This window comes from Alligator sinensis, unplaced genomic scaffold, assembly GCF_000455745.1.
Source record: "Alligator sinensis unplaced genomic scaffold, ASM45574v1 scaffold203_1, whole genome shotgun sequence".
In the NCBI taxonomy this organism is placed as follows: Eukaryota; Metazoa; Chordata; order Crocodylia; family Alligatoridae; genus Alligator; species Alligator sinensis.
In genome coordinates this window covers 681,145-695,186 of record NW_005841949.1, presented here as the reverse complement: position 1 = coordinate 695,186, position 14,042 = coordinate 681,145, and the positions used below count along the sequence as shown (strand labels likewise).

General features: G+C 44.9%; 1 protein-coding gene across 2 annotated transcripts in view; it reads right to left on the bottom strand.

Moving 5' to 3' along the window:
- WDR59 (WD repeat domain 59) overlaps positions 1 to 14,042 on the bottom strand; it is a 78,743-nt gene that overhangs the window by 46,653 nt on the left and 18,048 nt on the right. For both annotated transcript variants that reach the window (XM_025199769.1, XM_006020183.2), the window contains exons 6-12: positions 9,050 to 9,087; positions 5,367 to 5,455; positions 3,944 to 4,060; positions 3,151 to 3,228; positions 1,938 to 2,094; positions 618 to 697; positions 228 to 360 (exon numbers count right to left, since the gene is read on the bottom strand). In XM_025199769.1, coding sequence (XP_025055554.1) covers positions 228 to 360; positions 618 to 697; positions 1,938 to 2,094; positions 3,151 to 3,228; positions 3,944 to 4,060; positions 5,367 to 5,455; positions 9,050 to 9,087 — 692 coding nt within the window. The remainder of the gene's footprint in view (positions 1 to 227; positions 361 to 617; positions 698 to 1,937; positions 2,095 to 3,150; positions 3,229 to 3,943; positions 4,061 to 5,366; positions 5,456 to 9,049; positions 9,088 to 14,042) is intronic.

The window sequence follows — 14,042 nt, the reverse complement described above, 5'->3', positions numbered from 1 at the left end:
AGGAATGCTCACCAAGCATACAGGAATTTTCAGTAGGAAAGAATGATCAACTACAGGTTGCTGCACAATCTTGGAGTGTGGTTCAAAAGCACTTTCAAATAGATCCAATTCTTTGCAAAACATGATTTGCTGTCCATTGTTTTCCAGGTGGTGTTTAAAAGCTGGTTTTGGCCTAGGAAACCCGAAATAGCACACAACTTCTTGTTACAGGACTCAGCTTGTCTCACCTTCCTCATCCCCATGCCCAGAGTTATGCTGGGATTCAGAATCCTGGGTATGGAGAGTCTTGTCGGGTTCTGGCAGAAGAGAAATCCCATCTATGAGCTCATCAACTCCATCCAGGATATCATTAGCGCACAGCTGAAAACAGAAAGCACAATGCTAGGCATTATATGAAGGCAGCCCAGAGTATACAAGGAACAAGAAATCTGAATGAAGAAACTTTTTTCTGTACAGAGCATAAATTAGCTTGGTGGGCACCTACATGCAAAAGCCACACCGTGCAGACCTTGGCAAGTCCCTGGGTGCAGGCACCAGAGCAAAAAACATGGATTTTTAGCACTTTATTTAGCACTACAGAAAACTCTCTGCAACCAACACCAGAGTGACTTACATACCCTCTGCAGTTGGGAATCCACCCGCCACATCCTCAGGGTCTGGTCACGAGACCATGTGACTAGCTGGTAGTCTTTGGAGCCTAAGAGAGAAAATAAATTTCTAAAACTCACTGAAAATGGGTTTACCTCCTTCACCCTGCGTACTGTACAAGTGGATTAAATCAAGCAGAGGGCTGAATTGAAAGTCAGGATTTACACGTTTTATTTCCATCTTTGCCACTGACCTGTTGGGCTATCAAAGACAAGTTACGTTGCTATCCTTCTCTGCAATTCAGTTTCCCTATTTGTACAACAGGGGTTAGATTTTCAGATGAGAAATGCAGAGCAAATAAAGTTTTCAAATGGGAAATGAACACATTTTCCTATGAAGCATTTGTTTTCAAAGGGACACTCGTCATGTATCTGAAAATTAAATGAACAGCTTCAAAAGGTGAACAGTAAAATAGAAAAAAAAATATTTTAGCCAATTGCATCTCCTTTATGTAGAAAAAAGATTTAGCTTTCTGTGACATTAGGAATAAATATTAGGTCCCAGTTTTCCATTCCCACCCCCTCCACCCCAACCCTTGAAACAACTTTGGCAATCCCTGTAGGACCTGGATAGTAACACTGTACCTTCAAGCTGGAATATTATGTTCATGTGTTGGACATCTATAACAAGAGCTTCCCTAAATAAAAGGTAGCTCCAAGTTTGCCTAACTATTGTAAAAACTGATTTAGTTACACAGTGTAACAGTGTCTAGATATTCTTAAATAGCTTTAAAGTCACCTTGTAATTGGTTTAGATTTTGCCTATAGGGTTAAGATGTGGACATGTAAACAAGAGTTACTGTGAGGTAAAGAAGGCTGGGGCTTTTACATCACCCGTTATGCAGTTGTCTAAGGACACACATTGGTTTGAACCTTCTGACACTGATAACTAAAGCACTTTAATTGCCCCAGTTTAATGAAAGCTGTAATTTTAAACTGCTCTAGTTAAATCAGCACAATTCATATAGATTGAGTGAGGTGAAATGAATACGCATATATAAAAATACACCTTCGTACAGTACTTTGTAGATATCAAAAGGAAGTCAGTTCCAATATCCCAATTTTCCTGAAAGGGAAACTGAGGCACAGAGAAGTAAGTGGCAGGCCACAGACAGAACAGTCACCTTGATTTTTGCCCAGTGCATTTGGATCTAGTTCAAATAGGTGCAATGGTTTAACAGCCACGTCTCAGCACTGTGCAATGAGGCACACTTCAGTAGTTATTGCACATAAATGACAGCTCCATAAATACAGGATAGGAGGCAGAGCACTTAGAGGTCTTGCTCTCACCTTCCTTCTGTTTTCGCCACTGAAACTCCAAAACTACATCATCATGTCCCACAAAAGTGTGGACTGGTGTGTTCAGGTCAAAAACATTCCAAAGGAGGAGGCTGTTTTCCCGCCGGAGTTGGGGAACCATCACGGTCACCAGCCCACTGCTGAAAGGCTGAAAAAGAAACACATTTCACTGCAAGCAATGTTTAGCGTAAGGTTTCACTATCACATACTGCCTTAATTGTACTCTCTGACCGTTTCCCTTTCATGCTGACACCAGAGTCCAAGTCTGCCACATACTGACTTTAAATGAGACTGTGAGAGCTCAGGACTACACAGGATCAAATCCTAAAAATGAGGTTGTCAAAAGGCTGAACTATATGTATAAATTAACAGTGGCTGATGCACAAGGAGCCATACTATGCTTAAGGGAGACATTCAAAACAGCTCTTCTTGATGTTTTTACTAACCCAACTTTTCACAAGTGACACAGAAAGGAGTATTTATACATTTATTCTTCATTCAGAAATCCAGCTATTCTTTGGCAATTTTCTCAGATGGCATGCTTATGCTTAAAGCAGGGGAGTATCACTGTAACGGTCTTGGAAACCAACAGCTGGTCAGAACTCCAATGCTGCAAAGAAGCATTGAAATCCAACTCTCATGAACATACATGCCATAGATAGGTAGACAAATGTGGAGCCAACATCAAAGTGGGAGTGGTACTAAATGTCTCATCTTCTGATATAAGAGCAAGATGGTGGGTACAACCCAATGACAGAGCTAAGGAACAAATTTTGCAATTTCAAGCAAAAGCACCTCAAAACTAAAAAGAGAACACAACACATTTTTAGCTATGTAATTTTCCTGTGTGGCATAAGTGACAGATGCAGCAGAGCAAAAGTATGGAGCAGATAAGGCTGCAGAATGTTCTTTAACTTTTAGATTCCAATAAAAAAATCCATCTGTGGAGTTTTGCTGGGGGACTGCACAGAAGACTTAAAGCTTGACTTCATTAGTCACCACTACCCCAGAGCCTTTTTGTCACCAAAAACTCTTTCCAAATCCTAATACTTAGTGCTGTAGGTCATGTTTTAAAGTTACATAAGTAATATCTAGCAGCAAAGGCAGTGAGAATGGTTCCAAATGACAGTCCTTTCAGTTAGGATTCTTTTTAAGTTCCCTTCTCACACACTGTTAGGTAGGAAGACTGGCATTTCATATTTACCGTGTATCTTGCCTTCCAGACTGGAACCTGGCAGGAGAGGATATTGAGGTATTTCCGAGGCTGACGGTAATCCCAGAACTTCAACAAAGCGGAAGAAAAGCCAAGTCAGCTCTATACTCTAGGCTTTTTTCCATGCAGCTCACTCCCACCCCAGACAAACTCTAGGATGCCACACAGGATAGTTAGAAACACCATAAAATTAAGAGCTTGTCCCAAAAGGGAGGGATATCAGGCTGTCAGCATTTGATAGCATTTTTAGATCCATAAAGCTACTCAAAGTATGCATGTGCAGAAAGATGGAGGTGCAATTGTAGCATTGGTAGGCATACAGGTGTTAAGTTTTAATTTAGCTATCAGAAGCAAGAATGGCAATAAAAAAGGACAGCATGGACAGACCAGCAACCAACTAACCCTAACCCAAATACATTCACAGGGGAACTTGATTATATGCTTGAGCTGCCAGTTCAGCCTGAAGCTTGAGGTGCCATACTTTCTTTGCTTTTGTCAGCTGTGCTAGTTAGAATATAGCTAGCACAGGCATGTTTGCCTTCACTACAATCACACCTTAATTTGTAGTGCAGACACCTTCAGAGACAATATGCACACAGACTGGCAGAAGGCTCACCACTACAGGTAATGCTCTTAAGCCATGCTCCAGTTCTTATCTGTGTCAATGAATAGACTGCCTGTCACTTCTGCAGAAGGTGCATCAGACCTTCTGAACATCACTGTTAAACCTACTATAACAGCCTTTCAAAACAGGAAGCCTGGAAACTGAACATCACATACTTACCCGGACAGAGTTGTCCTGGCTAGAGGTAGCCAGGGTATACTCATTGTCTGGATGCCAATCTAGGCCATGGATTTTATAAAGATGAGCTGCCAAGTACTCAACTGCAGTGTTGGGTTTCTGCAAGAAGAGGAAGAATATATTTTCTTTTCAAACACATTTGTTCTTAGGAATAAAGGAATCTGGCCTGATTTTGACCATGGAGGAGGGAGTGCTCTCCACTTTTAACTCTTTAGACATCCTGAGCTAGAGGAATGTTGAGCAGCAATAAATGGGAAGGCAAAAGAAAAAAAAAAAGAGATTATTGAGAAATTGTTAAAATTAGAGGGGACCACGCTCAACAGCAGGATAATGAAGCAGAGTTCCCTAACAGGTTTGGACATGAAAGAAGATTAAATGAGCTGTAAAACTTACTCCAGAAGAGACTGGAGAGCCAGAACCCTCTCTTTATCATCCTGTCAGGGCATGAGGTGTGTGGAATGGTTTCTGCTGTCCCCAGTTTGCAGCGCAGTGGTCAGTATTTGGCTATCCCTTGCTTCTGGGCTTTGTCAGTTGTTATATCGAGCCAGAAAGGATTTTTTCCCTGTCTGTTGCTAAGAGTATCAGGGATTTCCCCCCCACCCCAGCATGGTCCTCAGAACAATGGTTGTTAGCTGCAGTCAAGCCTGGAGATTAACTGGGTTATGCTGATGCTCCTGCTGAGACTAAAAACCCCCAAAGTTCTTGGCTAAAGGATCTTGCTCCACTACACAAGTTATAACTGATGGCTGCACTTGGGATCAGAAGGGAATACTACCCCACATACCATGTGAATCTGACTGTGGGAAGGGGTTGTTTTCTCTAGCAGGAAGCATGCTCCTCTTCTCTGGATCTACTGAGCATATTTAAGAGCTACTTCCTTTTCTTGCAGTGGTGAGATAGTTAGTGTCCTTGTTCCCCTGCTTTACCTGGGGCAAGCTACAGTGGTTTTGATGTTTTGAGCATTGTGCTGATATTTGTAGAAGAGGGTTGATCACAAAGATGAAGAGCAGGTCAGATGAACACTCATCCAGATGACTTCCTGAATACCCTTCCAGCCCCAGTTTTCTATGATTCAATGAAGTGGTAAAAATATGTATTCAAACCTCACTTCACAGGGAGTAGAGGCATTTTATATATGATGCTAGTAGCATCCATCACAAAACTAAAAGCAACATACTAAAGAGTATGGCTTTCCCTCTTCCTAAAAGAAATTACACATTTTTCTCTCAGACTTCCACCTCCTGGACTGTCACTAGCATTGCATCTACCTTACAACTGACCATTAACAGTTATGGGAGACAAAGCACCAAGGAGAAGAGATGTGGCTTACTTAAGTGTGTCCAGAGACATGCCTTGATCCTAGAAGCAGGAATACACAGAAATCAAAGGAGAAAAGTTAACTCACCCGTTTGTCCCATATACGAACATCTCCATCATGGCTGGTTGCTAAACAGTTTGCATTTTTCTTGTTCCATTTGACCTGGGAAGCTCCAGCTGCAACAGAAGCAGAACATAAAAGGGGTCAGACAGCTTCTACAAATAGTTTAAAGTTAACTGGACAAGACAGAAGGCCATCAAATCCATGGCAGTAGTGCAGCATCTGAGATTATTTGTGATGTTTTGTGTTGGCACAGAAAATACAACTGACAGGAGATGCATCACATAAGTCAGCGTGAAAAATGATGGTGAGGCATTGCATGAGCAGGGAGCAAACAAAGTTAGAACACTGCTATTGTGTGTGTGTGTGTGTGGGGGGGGGGGAAAGAGACAGACTTAGCTGTGGCATTGAGTTTTAACTTCCAGCCACTAGTCAGACCTGCTGATGGAAATGCTCAAATCTATCAGCTCAGTAGAGGAAGCTACTGTCTATCCCAGAATTGTAGCTTCTGCATCTCTCAACTTCAACTCTCTCTCAGCCTGGTACATCATGATTAACCTAATTCCCACACACTATCATGTACCAGTAGCATACCCTAGAGATTGAACTTCAGTTATATGATTCTTAACAATCAGTAATGGTCTTCTGACGGCTAGGGTGAATGCTGAACATTTGAATTGTAACCAATGAACTGGATGTGTGCAATGCAGACAATTCTTTGGTGGAACAGAATAGGAGTTAGGTGTGGAGATGGGGTGCTGGGGAGCCCAAACACGTTTAGGGAGAAGAGTGTGAGTTGGGGTCGACATGGATTTAAGTGCTGGCTTTACTGATTAACTTCTTGCTTCTGAAAGACTGCATTGCTAGGAAATGCACTGGAGTACCCTTGACTCTTGCTTTGGGTTTGACTGGGATTCTAATAAAAGGCTCAAGCAATGACTTGAGTTCCTAGACCTCAAAACTGACAGATTAAGGGAGGATGGAAATGACATTTTGAAAATGGACTGGAATACCAGATGCATCTTATTACACTATCTTTCTTAGTGTTGATCACAAAACCTGCTGTGCAGCAGATGTTCACAGCTACAGAAAGGACACAGAGGATGTCTTAGCTGTAGAAAGCAAGCTGTTGCATGAGACAATGCAGGTGATCTAGCACCATCTTATAAACCTCTTGCTTGAAGGGTGAAAACTAGGGCTTACAAATGATTAAAAAAAAAAAAAGTGATTGCAATTAGTTGCGTGATTAAAGAAATTAGTTGCACTTGATCACAATTTTAATCACACAACTAAGATCTCAAAATTATGCAGATACTTTGTATGGTTGGTGTGTGGGTGTGTGTGTGTGTGTGCGCGTGCGTGCACGTGTAGAAAATTTGTGAAGGTGTGGGGGGGCCTGGGTGTGTGTTGGGGGGAGGGGTTTGGAGCTTGGGGTGGAGGGGTCCATACACACCCTGGCAGGATGCAGGGTACTATGGGTCAGGAGTGAGGGATAAATGCACACACAGACACAACACACACACACACACACACACACACACAGTGCCCAACAGGTAAGTCTGTGCAGGGAAGGGGCAGGGGGAAGGGAAGGGGCAGAGGGCAGATTGAGGCCCCCAGTCAGGGAGGGATTGGGACAGGGGCGGGTCATGGGACAGCCACAGGAGGCTTGTTCAGGGGTGCGTGGGGGGAGGGTGGGCACAGTTCCCTGGCACTGCATGCACCCCCTAGTGGAGGCATGGGGGGGGCACGTGCCTCCCGGATTTGTGGGTAAAGCAAAAGCAGGCTGCCCACTGTGGGCTGGGGCTCTGTGCCTTGCTGCCTTTGCCTCGGGAACTGCATAACACCATGTTGTGCCTCCTGCAACTGGGTGGGCAGGGAACGTGTGGTGCAGGCAGCACAGCTTCCAGGGCAAAGGCAGCAGGGTGTAGAGTCCCAGCCCGCAATGGGCAGCATGCCTCTGCTCTGCGCACAAATCCACAGGGGGTATGTACCCCCCATGCCTCCCCCAGGGGTAGGCGCAGCGGCAGAGAGTGCCCTCTTCCCCGCCCCCGGATAAGCCTCCATTTTCACAACCCACCCCAGCCCCGAGGCCCATTCACCCCAGCCCCTGCCCCACTCCCTCCATCACCGTGGGGCTTCAATCTGCCCCTCCCCCCTTCCCTCCCCAGACTTACCTGCAGGGTGCTGCTGTACACACCAGCAGGCTGTCTTTCTGGTTGCGTGTTGCCTGTGGCTGCTCGTGTGTGTTTCTGTGCATGCATATGCCCCTCCCCCTTGCTGCAGCCACCTGGAGCCCACGCACGCGGGTTGCCCTGCAGCTCCTCTGCATTGCCATTGCTGCCCTGCTGGGCAGTCTGTAGGTGGCAGTGATGGCAGCAGAGCAGAGCCCGTGCATGGGCTCCAAAGCCATGTGTACGATTAATGCGTTAAATCGTGCGTGTCAGAGATTAAATTGACAGCCCTAGTGAAAATGGTTTGCTCCCTACAAACACTAGAAGAAGCATAAATTGGGGCAAACATGAAGAAAACTAGACTGAGGAGACCTTTTCCTGTGGTTCCTCTCTTTTCCCTTTATCCATAGAGAGATTAGGATCTTACAAAGAAGGGATACTACCAGTTACATAGGTTTTTTTTTTTCTTTTTAACTGAAAAAGTGTGTTCAGTTATGAAAGTTTCAGATGCTTAGAAAAATTGTACAAAACTGTATCAGATCCTTTTCTCCTTTCTTTGATCATCGTGAAGCCCCTTTGAAACATACTAGAAAACAACTCTTCAATATCTCTACACTCCAGCACCACAGGTGTAAACACAGCATGCTGCTCTGGTTCAAGAGGTACATGCCACTATAGAAGATTAATGGTCTGAGGATAAGGCCATTGCAGGGATGTAGTTTGAAAGGAATGCTTGAAGGGGAACGCATACATGCTAAGGGGATTAACATGGCAGAAGGAACAGTAACCCAAATAATGTTTTTAATTTGCTCACATGCATTTACAGTATCAATCATTTGTGATTGTACATGTGCAGTAACATTCAGAGACAGCCACAGTAGGTTACATTTAAGATGGTGGATGGAGACTAACAGTGCTAGGAGTACCCTTCCTGAAGGAGGTACTGACAGATCATACCAGAGACGGAAAATTGTGGCCCAGAAAAAGGACATGCATGTCATAATTTCAGTTTCCCAGTAAGTTTAATGTGTGTCAGGAAAGCATGATATTGCATGCGATTATAGCTAATCCTCCTCTCAGCAAGAAGGCAGGGTTGGCAAGTTGGCAGCACTCCAACAACACTGTCAAAGGTGACTGGCAGGCTACTCCTCCAATGCATAAAAACAGTGAACACCTGTAGAACTTCCTTTAGCTCAGCAGGCACCTGCTAAGTGAATGCAGACCAGTCACTCAGGGCCTTCTTGCCCAGCCACTACTATCACTCCTTTCCTGCTTCTTTTCCCATATTCATGGCCCACCATATCCCTCCCCTCCCCCACCCCACCCCAGGACTAATCTATCTCTGGAAAGTGGTAGGATGCAATCTGAGACCTCTTATTTTCATATTTTACATACTTTGCCTGTATTAAACAGCTTTCTCTGGAAAGACCCATCTAAGTAACTCTGCCCAATAAACAGAAAGACTGCTACAGAAGTAGAATAGCAGGTGGATAAGAAACTGCAGGTAAGTGTTATACCTGTAACATGAATGGTACTTACCAACTGCAGAAAGCGAGACTGTAGGTTTTCTCGTGTCTCTGAAACACAACATTAGTAATGAGCATACACTCTTCTCCTAGCCTGGATCCATTCCCTTAACCCAAGGAAAGGCTTTTATAATTAAGAACTGACCTAATTGCTGTCTCTTTGGTCTTTTTTTTTTTTTAAATAAGCAGAAGACAGGTTTCCAAGCATACTGAAATTTTCTCACATAAGTGAGATAGCAAACAGGTTACTATACAGGCCATAAATCATTATATGGTAAAAATGCAGGCCAGAAGAAAGTGTTAAACAGCATAAGAAGAAATGGCGCCCAGTCTTCTTTGATTTTGGAAGAGGCAGGAAAAAAAAAAAGGTTGCTTGGTGTTCTTTAGTGATGCCTGATAGCAACACAACTGCTTCATTCACCATGTGTTACTGGAGAAAATAAAATATTTCCCAAGAGGATGCAGCAGTATATGCAGAAAGTTATAGAAAAAAAAAACCAGGCAACCATCGATCTGTTTGTAAAGCCTCTGCAGACTTCCACTTAAGGTGGAATAGTAACTTCAGAATAAAGAAGCTGTGTCCAGGGTATTAGGAGGAAACAATAGCTGGACAAAGTCTAAAGGACAACTGCTGAGCTGGTACTAGTCACTGTACTATGGCAATTTACAGCAACAGAGGATCTGATCTTATGGATTGAACTTACTCCCCACAGAGCTGGTCAGGAAATTATTTTTCTTTCTATTAAAAGTCAACAAAAGCAAATGTTAAAACTTCATATTAAAAAGTTTTCTTTCAATTTATTGATAGTCCTAAAATTGAGAGACTTAATGAAAATGTGTTTTTCCAAAAATCTACTGTTGAATCAGAAATCCATTCCTATTAAAAAGGTTTGATAAGAAACCATTTCTAATCCTGGTGCTATGCATTCCTGGTACTGCTAGGGAAGTTGCCAGTTTAACAGGTGACCCTGTTAGAGGTCAGACTGATGATGATGACCCATTGCACAAAAAGACAACAAAGATCTCACCATGAATAATGTGGTCCAGGAGCAGTTTAAAAATCAGCCTGGTGATATCAAAAGGTCTCCTTAGCAACTGTCTCTAGACAGGTGATACACAGGAAAGATCGTGCTAAAGAGCATGTTTATGGCAGAGGCTTTTGGTTTACTCACGAAATAAAACTGGTCAGTTTTTGTCTTTTAATGTCTTAGCCTCACGAAGGGTTTTTGAACCCGAAAGCTTGCTTAATAACTATCCTCCAACTATTTGGGTTGGTCTAATAAAAGATATCAGATTCACCCAAGGAACCTTGTCTGCCTATGTCCTTAGACCAACACGGCTACAACCTACACTCCTGTCTTTTAATGATGCATTAACATATTACTCTTTTGAGTTTAAGACCAGATGCTTCAGAACATTCCACACATTAAGTAAGCCTCAAGACACCCTAGTGAATTGAAAAAATATCATTAGACTATTGACTATTAAAGTTGATAGGAGGCAGCATAGAGCAGTGAAGCGACTTGCCAAAAGGGAGTCAACTGCAGAGCCAAAATAAAACTCAGTTCCTCCATAACCTCATTTAGGTATTCCCTTATATACTCTCCTGGGCTTAGACTAACTGTTGTTAAGGCAAAAGTGGACCTGCAGGCAGCAATTCCTTCCATTTCAAGCAGTCAGGGTTATTCATGATATAGATCAAATATAGAGTTACAAATAAGAAAAGCAGGCTGAACCCCAACAGGCCTTATATTCTTGAGGGATAGTCAACAGCAATCATTGACCTTGCCTGGTGGGGTAGGAGAACAGTAGGGCTGTGCGAAATCCCTGCGTTTCACCTGTTTTGGATTTGGCATTTCGATGCGACAGCAGTTCATTTCAGCATTTTGAATCACTGTTTTGTTTTGGTACTGTTTTGGCCATAGGCTATCATGGGGAATGACTAAAATGCCTATAAAACTTTGTCATTTTTTGTCTGATTCTGATGAAAACTGCAGGAATGGTAGCCCCTTCTGAAGGCATGAATCCTGACAGGTTTCAAGGAGATAGATGCAGGGGGTTCTGGGAAACTGCACTAGGTCATGGAGTAGGGTCCCTAGAGATGGCCGTGATACCCCTAGGGCCCTGTGACCATGCCAGCTCTACCCTGAGGGTGCCTGCTCTTCTCACCTGCTGCCACGTTTTGTTGGAAAGATAATAGGGAAGCTGCCCCCGAGCTTCCGCTCAGTCATGGTCCTAATGGACCCCACTAAACCTTGTAGGTAAGGAGTGGGCAAAATACAGCCTGGGGGCTGGATCCAGCCCGTGGGGCCCCTAAAAAATTTAGAAAATTAATATTTATTTGCTCCTGGCTGCCCGTCAAAGATGACAGGAGCCAGGGCAGTAGGATCCAGGGGAAGCTGGTGGCAGGACCCAGTACCTCTCCACTTTTGCCTGTGCTTTCCTCTCCCCTCCCCCCAAGCCTGTCCCTCACCTCCTGATGCCTCCATTTAAATTTTCATTGGCTAGCTTTCTTGTCTCCATTGCATGCCAGCCTCTGGCTTCTTTACTATTCTTTCCTTCCAGGAAAAACATGCACACCAACTGCAGATGCTTCCTCAGCCTGACAAAGGGTTTTTCAACCTGAAAGCTTGCTAAGATATATTTCTCCAACTATTCAGTCGGTGTACTAAAAGATATTGGATTGACCCAAAGAACTTTGTCTGCCTGATGTGCGATTCCACAGCTCCATATCTCCCCTACACTATGGCCTGTGCTTCACAGATGGCATCTCAGGCAGCTAAGCTGAGCTCACCTGGAGCCTCACAACTACACTGCAACCAGCAAGCCCCAGGCCTCTCAAAGATCTTAGGGGTCTGGGCTTTCTCCAGTCAGGATTGTGCGTGCATGTGGTGGCTGGCAGTTATAAGGTGCCTCCTACCTGCCTTTTGCCAGGGAGGTCCTTGGTCCTGGCATTTCTTGGGGGCTGCCGTGCCACTGGCAGTCCCACCAGGCCTCTCAACCCTGGCAGGATACAATTTTAGGTCATGCCCAGGACCTAGGGGCTCCTCCTTCCCCACAGCCTCAGTCCATACCTCCAAGTTCATCCTGGCACGGGAGCTCAGAAGGGACATGTTTTTCTCCTGTTGGCTGGTGATGCAATGAGTGCCGCCTCCAGCTCAGAGAGCAGGGCATTAAATGGTTCAGAAACCAGAAACTATATTAATATTATAGTTTTAATATTCTGCTCCTCACTGCCTGTCAAAGATCACTGGAGTCAGGGGCAGTAGGACCCAGGATAAGCCAGGAGGGCTTGCCAGCAAGGCCAGCCCGGCCCTGCCCCTCCCCATCCCCAGTCCCCCCAATTGGAAATCTGTGCCTGCTGCAGCTTTCCCGGAACACGACTGCATCACCTGACTGCGGGGCTGCACTGGTACCCCAGGGCCAGGAGCAGGAGGGGGGGCAGGTGTGTGTCTGTCTGTCCGTCCATGTAACGGGGCTAAGAGAGACTCTGTGTGTGTGTGTGTGTGTGTGTGTGCGCGCGCGCGCACACACACACAATGAGGGAGGGGGGAAGAGACAGACAGAGCAGTGAGTGAGCATGCATGAGTGTGGTGAGAGAGGGAGGGTTTATAGGGTGTGTCCCACAACCACACCCCACCATACATATTCACCCACACCCCACCTTGCACTGCTGTACACACAGACCCGCATACACACACACGGCCTCCCTCCCCACCACAGCCTCCCACAAACCCCATACCACACCCACGCCCCATATATCCACACACACCCACATACTCCCTCACCCTACAACCACCCCCTCACACCTATCCATACTCCCCCACAGATGCACAGCCCCCCAGAAATCTATATCCATCCCCCACAACACACAAGAGTAAGACTTCATTCTAAGCTGTTGTGCAATCACCTCTGTGTACACTACACAAACATGTAAATCAAGACAAAAATATTTTTAAAATCAAATTAATGAATGTTTTAGATATTCATTTTTTAGAATAAAATTCTGGTTCTGAGATGGCAAAACCTCTTGCTGAAAGAAGTATTTCTGGGCAAGGGGAGGGACTTCTGGTGGCAAAGGGCAGCGGTTAGTGGGCGGGACTTCCAGTCCCAAAATAGCAATCAGGGGGTGGGGCACCTGTCAAGGGGGAGGGCTACCCATGCAGCCCTTGACAGCTTGTCAAAACTCAGTAAGTGGCCCTCCACCTGAAATAATTGCCCACCTCTGCTCTAGGGGAATTTTGAGGGGTGTGGAACACAAGTTCTGCTTCTCCCTCCTGCCCCAGAATTTCTTGTGCTATCAAGTCGAGGTCCCCTACTTCAAAATCAAGCTCCTCTAAGACTGGGAGTGGGAGGCTCATGCTGGGACCTGCAATTGGGGTGGAGGAGACTGTAGTGCTGGGGTTAATTAATCACAGCTGGTGTCAGAGGGGGTGCAGCTGCAGGCACTGCTGTGAGCTTCTTGCTCCCAGTACCAGCAAAGGCCTCATGGCTGGTTGAAAAGAGGCTGTCACAACTTGGGCAGCGGGGAACTGACACCTCTCCCTCTGCTCCCTTTCGCTTCCCTCCCAGACTTGGCAGCACCGGCCTTTCCAGCATGCTTCATGTTTTTCTGTGCTGGAAAAGGTGTCCGACTGTGTGTATATGTAGGTGTCTGTGTGTGCAATTTATCTAATCTATACTGTGCTTTCCTGAACAGTGCCCAGCAATCACACTGTCAGGCAAAACACAGATTTCTTTTTCTTCAGGTAAAAAACAAAATACATTTCAAAGGAATGGATATAGGAAAAAAATGATAAGGATAAAAATACTAGTATTGATGTAAGGCTAGTATAGCTGAGCTATCAGTGTAAGCTGTATCCTATCCAATCCTTTGCAAGTAAAAGACACTCCTGAGCAAGACAGTAGCAGCTAGGAAGCAGTCAGTCATAGATTCATAGATGTTAGGGTCGGAAGGGACCTCAATAGATCATTGAGTATGACCCCCTGCATGGGCAGGAAAGAGT